We start from the raw sequence: 20506 nt of genomic DNA on the forward strand, positions 1-20506 counted from the left end.
CTAAATGGGAGTTAATGGAATGGACCTTAGATACTAACATAAAGTAGAGGCTGTACTGTAGTTGTTTTTTAAGTGAGATCCAATTGAAAATTTACTGGTGGCCAGAATTTCCTGCTTTGTTAGACAACCTGATCTATTTCCAGGTGTCATATTATTATAATATTGACTTGTAATAGATTTTTTTGTGACTACACTCATTACTCCTCTAATTCTGCCCTCTGGAATAATGCAAAATAAATATCCCTGTTCCACAGGACCCGTAGACACATGAAAACCATTCTCTTGGTTGCATAAAGTAATTTCTTATATAGTTTAACATCCCTCGTTATTTCAGCCTTTATTCATGTGACACTGAAAAGTAAGTTCCAGGAAAGGTTAAGAAACTTCCTAGTAAGTATTGGAGCAGGAACTGGAATCTGGGGAGGCTGGCTGCAGAATCCATGCTGTTAGCCATGGTTGGAAATACACACTTGACAGCGAGGAGCAAGCTTGGGATAGAAGACAGTGTTCTCCTCACTGTAGCTGAAACATAGTTCTGTTGTGTGCCTGGCAGTGGGATAGACAGTGAGGATAAAACAAGTAGGTATACTGTGTGTCCTGAAAGTGCCCGGGGGTGGGGTGGGGTTTGAAAATGGAGACCGAGAGATGCAGCGAGGGGAAACCTACATTAAGGTTTATCATCATTGTGTAAATCGGAGAGAAGACTGAGAACCAAGATATACAGGGGGAAGCTAGGTGAGGAAGGAAACCAAGTAAATAAAGAGCTTCAAGAACAATCAAAGGGCCTACAGTGTCCTCTGTATTAGATGTCATTGGTGAGAACCGTTTTAGTGGTGTGGCAGGGCAGAAGCCATACTGCTTTTATTCATGTAAATTTGCATAGAACTGAGATGGAAATCCATAAGATCTCCAGAAGACAAAGGGGAAAACAATAGAAAAGAAAACAGATTCAAAAGAACTGTAAATACAAGCATGGGAAATACTCAAGCTTGGTATTCAAAAGGTGGAAATTAAAAATACAATCTAAATTTAAAACAACTTAAAAATGCAATGTTTATAGACTTCTGTTTCTGGCCAACATGGAATAACAGGGACAACGGCAACAACAACAACAGACAGACAGAAAAAATACATGAAACAATTGTTCTAAGACCCTGGCCATCAGATGACAAAGGACAGTCATCCCTGGGAGATGGAAAATCAACGAGGTAAGCCTTCTGATTGCTTCGGTTTATTGCCTTGAGAGGGTTTCCCGTTTACAGCAGAGGAAGGTGAAACTGAGGTGGAGCCCAGCAGACTTCCTGAGTCAAGGATGGATCTGAGAATCCGATCTGGGGAGAGCAAAGCAGCTGGAGTTCATAGGACAGACCACCAGGGAGGAGAGGTCTGCAGAGGGTCTCCCACGAGTACTCAAGAGCACAGAGCAGCACATATGTGTAAGGAAACTCCACAAGGCCAGGGAAAGAATCCTCTACAGGGCTGGAGGGAATAGTCCTGATATTTGCATGGGGAATACTGCCTATTACCACTAGCCAGACTGGAAAACTCTTGTAATTCCTGGAACATTGGGAGTGGAACTATTTATGTAAAGCACTGAAAGGAAAATTAACTCTACTTAGAATTCTAAATTCAGCAAAAGTATATTTCAACAACAAAGTCAAGACGACAGAATGGGAGAAAATATTTGGAAATTATATATCTGATAAGGGTTTAATGTATATAAGATACATAAATACACGTATGTGCCCACATGTAGAATATGTGAAGAACTACAACTCAATAACAAAAGCACAAACTATCCAATTTAAAAATGGGCAAAGGACTTGAACAGACATTTCTCCAAGGAGGATATGCAAATGCTACTAAGTACATGAAAATAATGTAAATCAAAACTACCATGAAATACCACTTCACACCAACTAGGATGGCTATAATGATTTGAAAAATGGAATAACAAGTTTTGGCAAGCATGTGGGGAAATTGGATCTCAGCATCACAACTCACAGTGACACTGCCACTGTGGAAAACAGTTGTGGGGTCCTCAAAAAGTTAAACATACAATTACCGTATGACCCAGCACTTCCTACTTCTAGGTATAGCCTGGAAGGAATTGAAAGCAGGGACTCAAGCTGGTACTTGTATGCCAGTGTTCACAGCAGCATGTGCACAAGAGCCAGTAGATGGAAACAACCCAGGGGTCCATCAGCAGATGGAGGGACAAGCAGGATGTGGTCTCTCCATACAATGGAATATTATTTGGCCATTAGAAGGAATGAAGTTCTGATTCATGCTACAGCATGGATGTACCTTGAAGACATGATGTGGAGTCACATAAGCTAGACACAAAAGGACAAACATTGTATGATTCCATTTATATGCATTTTCTAGAATTGGCAAATTCAGAGAGACAAAGTAGATTATAGGTTATTGGCGTCTGAGAGGATCCAGGAGTGGGGAGTTTGGTTAATGTTTCAGAGTTTCCATTGGGGTGATGAGAAAGTTCTGGAATTATTAGTGATGGTTGTACACTATTGTGAATGTAATTAATGCCACTGAATTGTATGCTTAACAGTAAGATAGCAAAGTTAATTTTTTACTAGAATTTTAAAGATAATTTAATTGCCAAAAACCATTGGATTGTATACTCTGAGTGGATGAATTGTATGGTATGTGAATTATATCTTAGTAAAGCTGTTTGGGGAAAAAAAAGGCAAATGAAGACATTGTCAGACTTAAAAAGCTGAAAGAATTCATTATCAGCAGACCCACATTGCAGGAAATGTTAAGAGATGGCCTTCAGGGAGAAAGGAAATGAAACCAAGTGGAAATCTGGATCTACAGGAAAGAATGAAAAGCAGTGGCAATGGTAACTACGTAGGTAAATATATGATATTTTTCTTTATTGTTTAATGATAATACCTATTGCTGGGTAACAAACTATCACAAACTTAGTAGCTTCAAACAGCACTCACTCACTAGCTCACAATTCTGTAGGTGGAAGTCTGAGCCTCTCTGGCTGGGTTTTCTGCTCAGATATGCAACATCTGCTTTCAAGGTGTTGGCTGCCCTGGGTTCTCATTTGGAGGCTCTGACTGTTGGCAGAATTCAGTTGCTTGTGGCTGTGGGACCATGATAGGACTGGCTGTCAGCTGGGTGTTGCTCTTGGCTCCCAGAGACTGCCCCCATTCCTTGCCCTGTGACACCATCCACCTGCAGGCCAGTAATGGCGTATCACATGTTTCTTGTGCTTCCAATCTCTGACTTCCATTCTCTGGTCAGCTGGAGAAAACACTTGTTTTCTTATCTGTAATGTAAGGGAGTTTGATTGAGGCAGGTTTTGTGTCTTGGTTTGTTTTTCTCAAAAAAGAGGATTTGTAGCAGCAGCACCATTAAATTGCAAATGAGATTTTGCATGGAACTCTAGAGACTAGGGGGGAAATGGCAATCTATATAGTTCTTCATACTCCTGGGGATTTCATACTCCTGGGACTTTGTAGATGTATTTTTGGACTATCTCTGATGTTCCTCGTTGTGTGGTGGGTATTGCATTATACCCAGCCAGGTGTAAGGGAGTCTAGGTTGATGATTTATAAAACCTCCCTGTCACGGCCGCCTTCCCTCATGATTCTTTCTTTTCTCCAGCTTCCTCTTCTCAGGATCTCCGTTACTCAAAAAAGCATCATCAAGAACAAGAAGGGGATGGAAGCCGAGTCAGCACCTGCCGGGTCCCATGTAAGTTGCTCTGCCTTCTTTGTTTTCCAATTGAGAATTCCTTTTTACTTAAGTTCTGGAGTTCCTTTGCCTAGGAACTTCAGAAATTATATCTTGGGCACTCTCCTCTGGGAGACTAGCACTATTTCATTTGCTTTATTTGTAGATGTAGTTTTATTCATAAAATACATACTATTCATATACCTTTTTTATAAAAAGAAGTGCAGGTTTAACAGTGATGTGGGCAGGAGTCAAGCAGGGTAATATTGAGCACTCTGAGAAAATGCTTTGATCCACACTAGGGAATGAAGTGCATACTTCCTCCCACAGAAATGTTGTGGAAACTGGGAATGTTGTGCCTTGAGGGTCTCTCTGGTCCCTGGTTGTCCTAGCTGTAGAGCTGGCTATGTGAGGCCTCCATGGGGAGCTCGGGCACAAGTTATAGACTTGTTCAGGGGTAGTTGCCGCCCAGCCATGAGGAGCTTGGAGGACGGCGGAGCCTCTGGGAGTGTCCAGGCAGGGAGACTGGGTCCCGTGTGGGCCCAGCTTCTGCTGGAGCAGCCTGCATGTATTACCTCTGGTATATTGAAAAATCCCACCAGAAAGTGTTTGGTTTTTGCTTTTAGCAGTGCTACCTGTTTTTAAGGACTTAAGAAAACTAGCCCATTATATTTACCCAGATAATTTACTGTTTTTGTTGCTCATCCTTCAGTCCTGAGATTTAAAGGACTCTTTAAATTCTCTTCGGTAACATTTCCTTTTTGCTTGAATAACTGCTTTTAGTATTTCTTTTAGAGCAGGTATGCTGGTAACAAATTCTTTTACTTCATTTGAGAGTGAATTTTGCATCCATTCCTGAAATATGTTTTCACTGGATATAGAAGTGGCTTGACAGTTCTTTTTTTCAGTATTAAAAAAATTATTATTCCACTCTTGTCTGACCTTCGTAGTCTTTGAAGAAAAATCCTCATTCAAGTAGGTGTTTCTGTGTGTAATCAGCATCTCTGTTTGATGTAACTAAGAAGGCTTTGCTTCTTTTATCTATTGTTTCTTTGTCAAATTACTTTGTTACTATTAAAATATTATCTACATTTTTAAAAAATGCCATTCATCATTTAGGAAAAATGTCTTGGATAATTATTTTAGATCAGAAAACATGGTGAAGTTGGTCTCTTTTTTTTTTTAAGATTTATTTATTTTAGAGCATGTGTGTGTGAGTGGGGGCCAGGGGGAGAGGGAGAAGGAGGGAAGCAGATGCCCCGCTGAGTGTGGAGCCTGACACGGGGCTCAGTCTCATGACCCTGAGATCATGCCTGAGCTAAAACTAAGAGTTGGAAGATGAATCTACTGAGCCACCTGGGTGCCCTGACATTAGTCTTTTAAGCATTAAGTTGTACTTGGACTGAAGACTTTTTTACTGCCTTAAATTAGGTTCTTTATTTTGCAGAATATAAATGTAGAGTAACTTTGGTGTCTGATACTCCTTGCTATAGCTGTTCATAACAAACTTGATTTAAATAAAACTTCTTTTGGGGTGCCTGGGTGGTGCCACTCAGTCATTTGGGTGTCCAACTCTTGGTTTTGGCTCAGGTTGTGATCTCAGGGTCCTGGGATCGAGCCCCATATTGGGCTCTGCTTAGTGGGGAGTCTTCTTATGGATTCTCTTTCTCTCTCTCCCTCTGCCCCTCCCCACTAAAATAAATAAATAGACAAAAAAAAATGTTCTGACAGTTTCTAAACCTAGAGCATAACATGGAACTGGTTTTTGGACAGTAGGTATCTAGTAGCCATTCCTTTTAGGACTTGACCAGAACCCAAATAAGTACTACTCACTTTTGAAATAAATTCTGGTCCATCCTCTTTTCCTACACCAATGCTGCCTGCCTAATCTCTCTTTCTGTCAGTACTCAAGAAGGGAAGGGCCGAGCTCTACTTCTGGCTTATTATAGATTTGTTCCACATTGTAGTCACTGGTGACCTTCAGGGATATACTTGTGAACTTCACCAGGGAGGAGTGGAAGCTGCTGGACTCTTCTCAGCAGATCATGTACAAAGATGTGATGCTGGAGAACTATAAGAACCTGGTTTCCTTGGGTAAGACTAACTTCTGTTCTCAGAGATAACCCCTGCGACGATTTTGGTTCTTCATTGATCAAAAGGTATGGAGACATATATCAGAGTGTGAGCTTGGGGTTAGCGACCTAATTTCTTTTGAGCATAGAAGGGGGTTTTGTACTCAATTCTGCTTTTGTGAAAAAAAGGTGTTTTTGTTTTGATTTGTTGAATTTTTAAAAATGCACATTTTGTTGCCTCTTTAGCCTCCCCTTGTCCACTCTTCATAGTCCCCTCAGGACTAAGAAGGGGTTAGGGCTTGGGGCTGAATCTGGGCTGCTCTTTGTGTCCAGCCCAGAGTTCCCCAACCCCTGTCCAGTTCTTTATCTTTTGCTGTGCACAGGGCATCAGCTTCCTAAACCACACGTGATCCTCCAGTTGGAGAAAGGGGAAGAGCCGTGGCTGGTGGAGAGAGGGATTCACCGGGAGACCCAGCCAGGTGAGCACCCGTCAAGAGACATTCCAGGCAGTGTCCCAGATGAGCTGTTAGGGGCGGGAATCCCTGGCCATAGTGGTCACTAGCTGTGTGCATTTTTGTAGAGAACACTGAGTTTATTTACCTTCCGTTTCCCCGTGACCAGTTTTCTGTAGTCATGTCACACGCCATTTGCATTTGGAGACAATGATGTGTTCTTCATGAAAATTACCTTTTGTTGATGTGCTTGGTTTCCGCTCTGTTGGTCTTGCTTTCCTGATTCTCACACTGATTCTCACATCCCCATTCTCTCATTCGTCATACAGTCTTTTCTTTCCTCCTTGCCTGCCTTTTCCCTTTCCTGTGGCCCCTTCCCTGTGGCTTTCTGTTTCTTCCATCTGTGAGCCATGCAGCAGGGCTTGGTCACCGGCCACTCCTGCTTCTTCTTCTTTACTTTTTTTTTTTTTTTTTTTTTTTGCAGTGCATTACACACTCAAGACTTCTTTTTTTAAAGATTTTATTTATTTATTTGACAGAAAGACAGTGAGAGAGAGAACACAAGCAGGGGGAGTGAGAGAGGGAGAAGCAGGCTTCCTACTGAGCAGGGAGCCTGATGCAGGGCTCAGTGCCAGGACCCTGGGATCATGATGTGAGCTGAAGTTAGATGCTCTGTGGACTGAGCCCCCCAGGTGCTGCTTCAACCTTCTGTTTCTTAACCTCTAGGAAGCAGATTTTCAATGCACAGGGAGGCTGCAGAAAGGATGTTCTGAATCCACATAATTTGCATTTTAGAGATATTAAGATGAAAACAAAGTAGGAATAACTTAAGAAAACGTGAAATAAAGAGCTAGAATACAGTAAGAAAAAGGCGTTTTGGGAACAGCAGTTCTGGAGAGAGGAATTCAGCCAGCAGGAAGTCGCAAGCCTTCTGCAAACTCAGAAGAGCAGCTGGTCGGGGTGCCCGGGTGGCTCAGTGTTTAAGCCTCTGCCTTTGGCTCAGGCCATCTGGCATCTTCCTCCCCAGGCATCTCGGGTGCTGCTGGGTCATACTGCAGGTAGCCTTCTTGGTGTGTGGGGAGGCATGTGACTCCATGTGACTCTAGTGTGGCCTAGTCATGCTAGGAGGACCTGTGTTGCCTCTGTCTGATCCCCCGTGTCCGCGTGCACACGTGTCTGGTGCTTCCCTGCATCTTGAGCTTTGAGTATGATGTGAATAAAGTCTGTCAGTCCTAGTTGTCCTCTGTGAAACCTCTTATGGCTCCTCGTCAGGTGCAGGTTCCTTCCTTTTCCGAGCTTCCACTTGCAGTGTATTTTTAAATATCATAAACTATTTTTTACTGTTTTACATTTGGTCTTATAGGTGACTGCCTCAAAGGCAAGTCCTTCAATACACCGTTAAGAATTTGATCAGCCAGCTGGCTTTGGGGCCTTGGGAGGAAAGATTGTTCTGTTTTCTTTCATTTCTTCATTATTTCTTTCATTTTTTCCATTCCTATGTTCATTCATCTAGGAAGCTTTCCTAGACTCTCTTGACAACTGTCTAAAACTAACTAGAGCAGCAGTTTAGATTTCTACTGAGACTTTGTTGTCAAAAGAAGTACCGAAGCTCCATGTGGTTAAACACATGGCTGCAGGAGCCTCAGGGTCAAAGCGGAAAGGATAATGAGTGGTGGCTCTAAGAGTGCAAATGCGGGGCCAGCTGGCTGGCTCAGTTGGAGGAACGTGTGACTCTTAATCTTGGGGTTGTAGGTTCAAGCCCCACATTGGGTGTAGAGGTTACTTAAAATAAAATCTCTAAAAAAATGCAGATTTTGAGTTGATGAATGGATATTGTATGTTTTAAGTATTACTCACTCGAGTGTTGTACTACATAATACGTGGATTAGGATTGATGAAGGAAAGCAGCATGTTCATATGTTTAAACATGCCACTCAGGGTTGTTCTCCTTTGGTACCCAGCCCTCACTCTTCCTCACACGTGTTCATTTTAAAATTTTCCAGTTGGCATTTGTGGTTTGCAGAACTTTCCATGGGATTTTGATGCCTTGAGTGGAGGGGAAGAGAGGGAAAGGATGGTGTATTTCCTGTCTGAAATCATGATGGCAGTGCACACGCACACATGCACCAGGCTGGTGTTCAGCCTTAAGAAGGAAGGAGATTCTGCATCTGCTACAGCATGGATCAGCATTGAGGATGTTAGTGAAATCAGCCAGACGCAAAAGGACAAGTACACGAGGTTACTTAAAGTCTTCAAAATCGTTTTTTTTTTTGTTTGTTTGCTTGTTTATTTATTTATTTATTTGACAGGGATCACAAGTAGGCAGAAAGGCAGGCGGAGGGAGGAGGAAGCAGGCTCTCTGCCGAGCAGAGACCCCAATGTGGGGCTTGACTCCAGGACCCTGAGATCATGACCTGAGCCGAAGGCAGAAGCTTAACCCACTGAGCCACCCAGGCACCCCTAAAGTTGTCAGAATCGTGAAGACAAAGTGTAATGGTGCTTAGCAGGTACTGGCGGGAGGGGAGAACAGGGCCTTACTTTTTAAGAGGTACCAAGTTTCAGTTCTACAGATGAGAAGAGATGCGGGGACAGCTGCACTACCATGTGAATGTGTGGAGTACCTGAGGTATGCCCTTAAAAATGGTTAGGATGGTAAATTTTATGTTATGCCTATTCTATCACAATTTAAAATAGAAAAAAGGGGCTCCTGGGTGACTCAGTTGGTTGAGTGTCCAACTCTTGATTTTGGCTCAAGTTATGATCTCAGGATTGTGGGATTGACCCCCGTGTCCGGCTCTGTGCTCAGCAGGGAGTCTGCTTAGGATTCTCTCTCTGCCTCTCCATCTGCCCCCCGCAAATTTCTTTCAAAAACATTTAAGATTAGAACAGAAAAAGAGATCAGGCTGGGGAAGAAGCTAGTGACTCAGTAATAAAAGAAGATTGGGAATGATGGGGTTCCCACAAAGAAGGCAGGAGTCAGGAGCCTGGCACGGGGATCATTGTCAGGTGAGTTACTCTCCTGGTGCTGCTGAGATAAAGTTCCACAAACTGGGTGATGTAAGTGTGCCCTCTTAAAGCTCCAGAGGTCACAAATCTGAGATCAAGGTGTCAGTAGGGCCACATGCCCTCTGCTGCCCTTAGGAGAAGATCCTTCTTGGTCTCTCGTGGCTCTGGGAGTCCTAGGTGTTCTGTGGCTTATGAGCACATCATTCCAGTCAGCGCCCCCCCTGCACATGGCTGTCTTCCCAGTGCGTCTTTGTGTCTCCTCTCCTCTTGTAAGGACACCATTCATATTGGATGGGAGGGCCCAGTCTGCACCAGTACTGCTTCATTTAACTAACGACATCTGCCAATGATCCTGTTTCCAAATAAGGTTGCATTCTGAGATCTTGGAGGTTAGGACTTCAATGTGTCTTATTTGGGGCACAAAATTCACCCACATTCCAGGTAAGAATAGAATATCACCTCACTTGTAGTGAGTGATGGTACTTTGTAGGAGTGGTGGTACTTTGTAGAGAGTGTTTTTCAGAAGTGCCCAGCTGGCTCAGTCGATGGAGCATGCAGCTCTTGAAGTTGGGGTTGTGGATTCAAGCCCCATGTTAGGCATATTGATCATTTAAAAAACATGGCTTCCCCCCCCCCCCCAGGTTAAGACCTAACATTTTTGGCTCCTCGGTGGCTCAGTCAGTTAAGCATCTGCCTTCAGCTCAGGTTGTGATCCCAGGGTCCTGGGACTGAGTCCTGCATTGGGCTCCCTGCTCTGTGGGGAGCCTGCTTCTCCCTCTCCCTCTGCCTGTTGCCCCTGCCCGCTTTTGTGCATGCGTGTTCTTTAATAAATAAAATCTTAAGAACCTAACATTTTACCTAAAAGGCATTGAGAGACAAACAAGCTTTTAACTAGGAGAAATAATGTGCAATAATACACACAGATATACGCAAAAGGGCAGGAAAGTCCAGGAGAATATGAGTTAGGGGCTAGGTTGTGATATAGTATCCTGTGGTACGAGTACCTATCAGTTGTTAAGTCCTTTTTCTTTTTAAAGATTTTATTTATTTATTTGGGATAGAGAAAAAGAGAATGTGAATAGGGGAGAGGGCAGAGGGAGAAACAGGCCACTCAGTATGGGGCTCGGTCCTAGGACCCTGAGATCATGACCAAAGCTGAAGGCAGACGCTTAACTGACTAAGCCACCCAGGGGTCCCAGTTGTTAAGTCTTGATGTTTCACAACAAAGGAATCAAAATACAAGACCAGGAGAATATTAATAATGATTACTGTGGTATTGCTTTGACCATACATGTGTGAGTCTGTGACGAACTCACATCTTATAATACTTCATAATAATCTTACACCACAAATACTGTGTCTCTTGGATTACAGATAAGCAAAGTAATATTTGAAAAGTTTAACAACTTGTCTAAATTCACCACTAGTAGCACTAAAGCTTTAAACTTGAAATTAAAGCTTTAAACTTGAAATTAAAGCTTTAGAACCTGTATATCCATTTGCTTTTCCAACCTGCTGCACGGCCTTTCTGAGGGGTTCCTGTGCCAGTTATCTGGACATTATTCTGTAGTCCTTTAGTGGTGTCAAGAACAGGGAGTGGCTCAGCATATGATTGGACTCATGGCTTAGGAATGTGAGATTGGCTGTAGCTGGGAAGAATGCATGCCAGTGTTGGTTCCGTTATCAAAGGAACGAGACTGAGACAAAGTTACGCAAAGTCTATTCTATGCCAAACATTAGAAGTCAGACTGACCGGCCAGGGCCGCCTCTGAAGAGAGCGACGCCCCTTGGTCTTACAGGCTAGTTTTTATAGGGCACAATCGCAGGCATCTACATACATGGCTTTGGCTGATTGGATGTCTCCTACCTGTGTGTTTTAGTAACGGTTACCTGGAACCGATACTAGTAACTGTTGAGGCGTTTATTAAACAACAAAATGGCCTTGTTTTTGGTATGTGTTTTAGTAATAGTTACCTGGAACGGATATAAACAAAATGGCCTTGTTTTAGGTGTGTGTTTTAGTAACAGTTACCTGGAGCTGATATCAGTAACTGTTGAGGCATTTATTAAACAACAAAATGTCTACCTAGGCAACACGGAGTCATTATGGCTAAGTAGGCCCAGGCAGGCCCTAGGGGGTTAACATGTTTTAACGTGGAATGGACCCCAACACCAGGAGAAGGACCTGACAACAGTCAGTCATGTAAGGTTCTTGTGTCATTAGTAGATCAGATCATGGGAGTGTAGGCCTTTCTGTGGGATTTCCCTGTTGCCCCGCAGCACTGAATGTCTGATCCCATGTGTCCTACCCAGTACTGTGTCTTTTTGCTCTCATTGCTGCTCTTACACAGCCCAGTGCCTTCCCTGTTTGCTGCTCTTTTCTGCCCTTTCTCACTGTCCATGAAGGCAGCTCTATATGGCCTACATACTTGTTTCCACATCCCACCAATCAGACCTCAATGTTGTTTTACTTACTCAGAGGCTTCTCTCTCTCTCTCTCCTTTTTTTTTTTTTTTCTTCCAGATTTGGAGACTGCAGTTGAAATTAAATCAATTTCCAGTAAGAGCATTTCTAAAAGTAAACAGTCCTGTGGCATTAAAATGGAAGGAATTGCAAAAAATGATCTCTGGTACTTGTCATTAGAAGAAGTCTGGAGATGTGAAGACCAGTTGGACAAGTATCAGGAAAACCAGGAGAGACATTTGAGGCAAGTGGCATTCACCCAAAAGAAAGTACTTACTCAGGAGAGAGTCTGTGAAAATGGTAAATATGGGGGAAACTGTCTTCTTCCTACCCAGCTGGTACTGAGAGAATATTTCCACAAACATGACTCACATACTAAAAGTTTAAAACAGAATTTAGTTTTTAGCGGTCAGCAGGAAAGCTATGCAGGTAGCAGTGAATGTGGTCCAACCTTCTGTCAAAACATTCACCTTATTCAGTTTGCAAGAACCCAGCCAGGAGATAAGTCCTACAAATGCCCTGATCCTGTGAACTCTCTTACCGGTGGTACATCCCTTGGTATATCAAAGGGTGTACATAGGGAGAAACCCTATGAATGTAAGGAGTGTGGAAAATTCTTCAGCTGGCGCTCTAATCTTACCAGGCACCGGCTTATTCATACTGGAGAAAAACCCTATGAGTGTAAAGAATGTGGAAAATCTTTCAGCCGGAGTTCTCACCTCATTGGACATCAGAAGACTCACACTGGTGAAGAACCCTATGAATGTAAAGAGTGTGGAAAGTCCTTCAGCTGGTTTTCTCACCTTGTCACGCATCAGAGAACTCACACAGGAGACAAACTGTACACGTGTAGCCAGTGTGGGAAATCTTTTGTTCACAGTTCCAGGCTTATTAGGCACCAGAGAACTCATACTGGAGAGAAACCTTATGAATGTCCTGAGTGTGGGAAGTCTTTCAGACAGAGCACACATCTCATTCTGCATCAGAGAACTCACGTGAGAGTGAGGCCCTATGAATGTAATGAGTGTGGGAAATCTTACAGCCAGAGATCTCACCTTGTGGTGCACCACAGAACTCACACGGGACTGAAGCCCTTCGAGTGTAAAGACTGTGGGAAATGCTTCAGTAGAAGCTCTCACCTGTTCTCCCATCAGAGAACCCACACTGGAGAGAAACCATATGAATGCCACGATTGCGGGAAATCTTTCAGCCAGAGTTCTGCCCTCATTGTGCATCAAAGAATTCATACTGGAGAAAAGCCATATGAATGTTGCCAGTGTGGAAAAGCCTTCATCCGGAAGAACGACCTTATTAAGCATCAGAGGGTTCATGTTGGGGAAGAGACCTATAAGTGTAATCAGTGTGGGATTATCTTCAGCCAGAACTCTCCACTGATCGTACATCAGATAGCCCACACTGGAGAGCAGTTCTCAACATGTAACCAGTGTGGGACAGCGCTCGTCAGTAGCCCTAACCTTGCTCGATACCAGACCAGTCATATTAGAGGAAATGCTTATTAGTATAGTGAATGTGGAGAGTTCTTTACAAAGAGCAATAACTTTATTTTGCATTGGAAACTCTGGAAAGAAGCTGTGTAGATGTAATCTGTGCAGAAATGCTGTCAGTCTTGTTATCCTTTTGTGCACTAGAGAACTGGTCCTAGAAGGGGAACTAACCCACAGATTTCATTTTAGTACACAAGTACATCAGCCTTTCTTTCCACAAATTCCTACAAAAGCAGTTATCCTTGGAGCATTCTTTTTTTTTTTTTTTAAGATTTTATTTTTATTTATTTGACAGAGATCACAGGTAGGCAGAGAGGCAGGCAGAGAGAGAGGAAGGGAAGCAGGCTCACTGCTGAGCAGAGAGCCGGACGTGGGGCTTGATCCCAGGACCCTGGGATCATGACCTGAGCCGAAGGCAGAGGCTTTAACCCACTGAGCCACCCAGGCGCCCCTCCTTGGAGCATTCTTGATCAAGCCTTAAAATGCTAAAATCTGAGAGGAAACCATTAATTAGGTGAGTTGTTGAGAGATTAACCAACTTTGTTACCTTCTTCAAAAAGGTAAATCAATGAGTGTTGCTACTGCAACGAATAAAAAAATTGATACACAAAAATTGATACACAAAAGTGGAAAAATAGTATTCCAGCGCCCCCCTCCCCTTTTTTTACTTAATTGTCCTCTTCTGGGATATTTAGTAGTGTTTACTCTGTTTTATGTGTCTGATTTAAACCACATTTTGGTTAGCAGCAGGGAAAATGTTTATAATGTAAAGCAGAAAAAGAACACATTTACTAGTAATGGTACTTACTTTAAATATATTTGCATGGGGGCAAGAATTGGAAAAGTATTCATGGATAAATGACCAGGAATGATTTGTTAGGTAATGGGATTGAGTGAGTTTTATAGTTTATTCCATGTTACTCTGATAATTATTTGAAGATATTTTTAAATAGTAAGAAAAGGATATCCAGCTTCTCTAGTCTATCATCAGGGATGCTCTAGAATCATCTGTTAGCAGACTTTCCCATTCTGTGTTGTTCTGGGACATAGTTAGAGTTGCACTCTTTGAGACAGGGTGCTAAATGCTTCTGGGAATTTAGAAACAGTGATTCTGTGGACATTGGGATCTAGAGGAAGATTAGGTATTTGAGCACACCAGGGAAGGTCCCCATTTGAGCGGGAGCAGGTACTTGGGCCATACTTAGAGCAACTATGATCATGAAATAAACAGCTCTGCCCAAAGCCCCCTCCTTCCAAGGTAGTCCTTCATCTTTATAAAGGGAACATAGTGGTTAAATAGCATAAGCTTGAGGTAGACTACCCAAGTTGAAATTTCACCTCTGTCCTTATCTTGCTGAGTGAGCTCTGGCATGCTGCCTAATGTCTCTGTGCCTAACTTACAGAATCTGCTGCTGTAAATTAGGGATATTACTTACCTGGTAGGATGTGGTGGGTATTAAGTGGGTAAACACATAAGCAGCTTAGAACAATGCCTGATGTATATTAAGTGCTTTATGATTGCTAGCTATGGTGCTTGGTGTTGCTGTCCTGGCCCCACCGTGGTGTGTGCCATTGAACTTTAACCTGCCTGAGTGTAAGAGCTCATAGTGCTCTCGCTTCCCTCCCAGCCACATATTTCCCTCTTATCTCCGTCAGCCCTTAGCCTGAGGAAAGCCCTGCCTGTAGTGGGTGTGTAGACTCATTTCTGAGGAGCAGTAAACAACTTGTAGTATTGTATGCAAAATCATCTTGTTTGTAGAGAGGTTTTCTTTTCTAGGGAGAGGAGCCTAATCTTCAGATTCTGTGGTAAGTTCATGCTAAAAGTTCATGCTAAAAAGTTCATGCTAGCAAGAGAACTTGTTTAAATTCTTTCATTCTGTAAATGGATCTCCTGTGTGTAGGGACTAGCCATTATCTTCCATTTGCATATAACAGGATATATCTTAGGTGCTTAATGATTGAGGGTTGAAAGCTAAATATTTTTGAGAGCAAGAGGACAAAGATCTTGATGTCTGTCTCGCAGGAAAGATCTAGAAATGATTGCTAGTGTCATGAGACTTGGGATCCACAGGGAACATAAGACCATCTAACTCGTACTCTTCATCATACAGTTGAGAAAAGGTGAGTTGGTGCAGGTCTTACATTTTGAGTGAAGTCAGGCCCAGAACTAGACCTCTGGTCCCTCAGTTACTACTGCTGTCCTTGGTGCATTTATACCAGTGATACGTATAATACGCTCCTGTCAGGAGTTTTCATGATAAGCAGCGGTTCTTTATGGGAGTGGAAGAGTAGCCCCTTAGCTTGGTTTCTGTTAACCTGTGGCTCAATTTTCCTCAACTGTGTAATGGAGGTACTTCTAGTACCTACCTCAGAAGGTTGTTGCATGGATTAAGTGAGATAATGTGTATAAAGTATTTAAAACAGTGCCTGGCACGCAAGTACTGTATGTGTTAGCTACTACTACTATTACTAACACTAACACACTAAGGAGTGTAGGAAGAGAGAAATGTCTGTGGATGATCACTGAAATATTACTTATAATAGTCCAGAAATTTGCAGTATAAAATGTATAGTAGCAAAATGGTTATTTATAGCATATCCATTGTCATGGAATATTATGCAGACATTAAAATTATGCAGACAAAGTTAACAGAAATGTTGATGCTGTCATGTGTTTTGAAGAAAGCATGATAAATAAGTGTTAATATGGAGTAAACTCAGATGTAAAAATAAATGAATTGTAAATAAATGGATCTTGCTCAAAACTCTTAAGGAAATTTTTCCCAAAAGATTAGTAACAGTTAACCTACTTTTTTTCTCTTTCTCCTTCTTTCGTCCTTTCTTTCTTTTTTGTACTTTTCTACTTTTTCCAAAGTCTCCTCAACAAATACATATCACTTCTAGGATCAGGAAAACAGTCTCTTCAGTTAGGAAATATTTTCTCTTCCAAAGTTTTCATATACAGATAAACTACTAGAACCTTAATAAGGGAATTCGACAGCAGATAACTCAGAGGTTGCTGGTGGTCTGGGATGGGAGAGAACGGACAGCAGATGGGACCGCCAGGGAACCGCCAAGGATGATCTGTGTCTTGACTGGTGCTGGTTCCATGACTGCCCTTGTCTGTTAAACTCATTGTTATGCCCGAGTTTTTGCGTCCGAGAGACCACCAAGGAGCCAAGCACCGATGGAATCACACAAGGGTTTATTTGACAAGCTTAAGCCTGGGCCCAAGTATACCCGACACAGCGGAGTAGGGACTTGGACCCCGAGCCAGATTACAGTCCGAGTTTTTAAAAGCTGAGTAGGGGTGGACTCGGCGGTGGGTGAGGAGGACAAGGGGGTTGTTCAGAAGGGCTATCAGGGTAAAGAAGACTGTCAGGATTTTGAAGGCCTGGTTACTATCAAGCCAAGGCCGTTTTTCCCTTTAATGAGGCACTAGCATGAAGACAATTGGGAGTTTCCTGGTGGAATGTCACATTCTTGCTATCACGCGTCCTTGTTAGTGAGATTTGGGTTTAGAAGAAGTTTAACTTTATTTACTTTTCCTTCTACCTCAGCCTCCTTCAGTTTTGATTATGGAGGGGAGGGTAACATTAGGGCTTAAGGAACTGAGTTATTTGTCTCTGGAAATTGGGCTAGACTCGAGGTGGGTACAGCCTTGTTTTTCTTGGCCTCCACACTCATCACACTATACATTTGAAGTGGATCCAGTTTGTTGTATGTAAGTTTTACTTCAGTAAAATTGCTTTTTTTTGAAAATATTCAGAACAGGAATTTCTGGGAAATCCGAGAAAATCCGCAGCTTCAAGTGAAAGCTAATAACAGTAGTAGTATTTGCTGATTTTATAATTCATCTTCATTTATAGACAGCTTAATACAAGGTAACCAATCTGCTAAGCCCTTTAATACAATAGATTATTTCTACCTATAGCCCTATGAGGAACATTTTCTCACCCGTATGTTTAAGGAAACTAGAGTTTGGAAATTTTAGGTAATTTGCCCCCAATTACATAGCTAGTGAAGCTTCATATTAAAAGTAACTAGCGGGGCACCTGGGTGGCTCAGAGGGTTGGGCCTCCGCCTTCGGCTCGGGTCATGGTCTCGGGGTCCTGGGATTGGGTCCCGCATTGGGCTCTCTGCTCAACGGGAGCCTACTTCTTTCCCTCTGCCTGTCATTTCCTCTGTTTGTGCTCTCTCTTTCTGGCCAATAAATAAATAAAATCTTAAAAAAAAAAAAAGTAACTAGCAAGTGTGGGGCGGATCTCAAGCAAGGTAGTGTCTGGGGCTTTGTAGAGGATCTTACAAAATTAGCCAGTCCAATATGAAAAATAGACACTGCCATTGTGATTTATTTTCTCCAGAGACAAATTCACTGAATTAATACCTGCATCATTTTAAGACAGGCACATGACACTATACAGGGAGACAGGACATTGAGTGGAAATTAGGATCTGAAGGTAAGAAAGTAGATAACTGTGGAAACGAGTAGTGGCCTCTGAGTTGTATGTACTGTCTTACTTAGTTTTCACATTAATGCCGCTTTGAGTTCACAGTGACTGCCCTAAGTTGCACAGTAAGAAGTGGAAGAGCCAAGGTTGAAACCCAGATCCCTTTGGCTCCAGCACACACGGTGTTTCCACTACTTGCTGCCTGCACATCTGGCTAAGGATCCTGGTGCTATCCTAAGGGTAATGGGAAAACACAGGAATTTTAAAGGCCCTAAAAATTTAAAATTTAAAATTTTAAAGGCCCTGCTCACCACTGTTAGAGGCTCATAAGGATTCAGAAAGCATTTTCTTTCTTCTTTTTTTCCTTTTTTTAAACAGATTTTATTTATTGAGAGAGAGCATGTTGCGGGGGTGGGGGAGCAGAAGGAGGAGGAAGAGCGAAAGGGAATCTCAAGCAGACTCCCTGACACAGCGTTTGATCCCACGACCCCAAGACTGTGACCTGAGCGGAAACCAAGATCAGCTCAGCTTACCTGATTGAGCCACTCAGGTGCCCCAGAAAGTATTTTCTTAACATTCATCCATGAATTAAGCATACACCGATCAGTCTGTGGAATTGCCTTTCCTGTTAGATGGCAAAAAGGTGAAAATTTTTATTTTGTTAACTTTGCTGTTAAATAAATTGCAAGGTGACCACATGCCCAGTGTTTTGGCAGCTGTATAGGAATTGGTTGAAAGAAAGGGTGTGTGTAAATGGGTGTTGGTTGAGGTTGGCAAGATATCCCAGAAATGAGATCAATTTAGGAGGAGATGGCAAGGGTCCATAGATTTGTGGCTTCAGGGAGTTGGAAAGACCCCACTGCTTTCTGCTCTACACATTAGAAATTCAGCCGTTAGCTTTAGATATTTTATTGACAAAGTTCTCTTATCATACAGCCCTGTGAAAAAAGATTTAGGGTGCATTACCTTACAAACAAGTTCTACTGTATCTGTTCTGGATAGAACTTTATGCTCCCAAATTTTCTGTGTTGAAGCCATTCCTATTACCAGAATGTGGTTTTACATGAAGAAAGGGTCTTCATGGAGGTCATCAAGTTAAGTCATTAGTGAAGCTATAATCCAGGATCAGTGGTGCACTTCTATTTAAAAAAGGGGGGGGACATTTGGATACAGAGATGCATATAAAGGGAAGATGATGTGGGGAGCACAGAGAGAAGGTGGGTCTACAGGTTAAAGGACAGAGGCCTGTAACAGATCCTTCCTTGACAGCCCTCAGAAGGAACCAGTCCCTACCAACAACTTGATTTTGGACCTCTAGCCCCCAGAACTATACGTCAAATATCTGTTGTTGAAGGCCACACTCTGTGGTAGTTTGTTACCAGTGACCTAGGACTGCAGCATTGCTTTATTTAAAATTGCAGCCACCCTGCTGGTATTGCTAATCCCTTAATCCTATTCTTTTCATGTTATCAGTAGTATTCCTTTCCTGTTTATCAACCAATCAATCATCTGTCTTCCCTTGCCAAAATAAATGCTTCACAAAGGATCCTAGTGGGTTTTCTTTTTTGAAAGATTTACTTATTTTAGAGACAGCAGGGGTGAGGGGCAGATGAAGGGAGAGAGAGGTCTTGGTCTCCCTGCAGTGTATGGAGCCCAACGCAGGGCTAGATCTCACCAGCCTAAGATGACCTGTGCTGAAGTCAAGGGTTGGACACTGAGCCAATAGAGCCACCCAGATGCCCTAAGGATCCTAGTTTGTTTGTTTTAAAGATTAACAAATTAATTAATTAATTTGAGAGTACATTAGCAGGAGAGGGAGAGAGAATCTTAAGCAGACTCCATGCTGGGCACAGAGCCTGAGCCAGGGCTCAATCTCATGACCCTGAGATCATGACCTGAGCTGAAATCATAAGTCGGATGCTCAACTGACTGCCACCCAGCTGCCCCTCCCCAAGGAGTCTAGTTTTAATTACTGATGTATCCTCTGTGCCTAATACACTGGCTAGCTCGGAGTAGGCATTCAATAAATACTTGTTGAATGAATTGAGGAACTCAGCATTCATTCATTGAATCTAGAAAGGGGAAATGCCATAAACTTAGGGCCAACCAGTACGTAAACATACAAAGTTCTAGCAAAGAAGGAGAGAGGATAGTTATCGGACAGTGAAGCAACCGTGTGTGCCACATGGAGATGACACCCTAATAGATCATAATTTGTTATAAAGGGTTTTACATGAAACTCGGTAATTGAAGCTTAAAATATGCATGCAAGACCAAAGGAATAAAAGTAACAGATAATTTTAAAGAACAACAAAAAGGTTTTGATCTATTACTTATCAAGGCTTACTCTAATAGAATAAGAAGACTGGTGCACCGGCATGGTGGTGACCAGGAATTAGCGAACAATGGACATAGGACAAATCTGGCATTCTGTCTACTTTTGTAATTAAAATTTTACTGGAACATGGCCAGGCTCATTCACGCATGTGTTATCTGTGGTTGCTTTTGTGTTACAATGGCAAGGTTCAGTAATTGTGGTACACAAAACCTAAAACATTTACTCATTATTATCAGATGAGTTATCTCCCTCCCCACATTCCTATGCTGGAAGTCCTAATCCCCGGTAACTCAGAATGTTGACTGGGGTCTTTCAAGTTTAAACATTACAAGTTAAAATAATGATACTAGGGTGGGCCCTAATCCAGTCTGACTAGTGTCCTTTTAGGAGGTGGGGACAGGCACACACACACACAGAGGGACAACCATGTGGGGACAGGGGATATGAGAAGAGGGATTAGAAGAAACCAACTCTCTTGACACCTTGATCTCTGACTTCCAGCCTCCAG

General features: G+C 42.5%; 1 protein-coding gene across 3 annotated transcripts; it reads left to right on the forward strand.

The window, feature by feature from the left end:
- The first annotated feature begins 621 nt into the window (after positions 1 to 621).
- On the forward strand, positions 622 to 13447 carry ZNF10 (zinc finger protein 10). Of its 3 annotated transcripts, XM_032849210.1 has the most exons (6): positions 3496 to 3732; positions 5679 to 5805; positions 6167 to 6262; positions 9269 to 9273; positions 10115 to 10118; positions 11768 to 13447. In XM_032849210.1, exons 1-6 carry the CDS (start codon positions 3520 to 3522, stop codon positions 13222 to 13224), a joined length of 1902 nt encoding a protein of 633 aa, XP_032705101.1. In that variant the 5' UTR covers positions 3496 to 3519; the 3' UTR covers positions 13225 to 13447. The 3 variants fall into 3 exon arrangements, with proteins under 3 accessions (XP_032705103.1, XP_032705101.1, XP_032705102.1); XM_032849212.1 differs by lacking the exons at positions 5679 to 5805; positions 6167 to 6262; positions 9269 to 9273; positions 10115 to 10118 and adding exons at positions 622 to 1208; positions 2777 to 2878 and having other exon boundaries at positions 3643 to 3732; positions 11765 to 13447; XM_032849211.1 differs by lacking the exons at positions 9269 to 9273; positions 10115 to 10118 and having other exon boundaries at positions 3498 to 3732; positions 11765 to 13447.
- The last annotated feature ends 7059 nt before the right edge of the window (positions 13448 to 20506 follow it).

The sequence above is a fragment of the Lontra canadensis genome, unplaced genomic scaffold (assembly GCF_010015895.1).
Source record: "Lontra canadensis isolate GAN:19392208 unplaced genomic scaffold, GSC_riverotter_1.0 scaffold220, whole genome shotgun sequence".
Taxonomy (NCBI): domain Eukaryota; kingdom Metazoa; phylum Chordata; class Mammalia; order Carnivora; family Mustelidae; genus Lontra; species Lontra canadensis.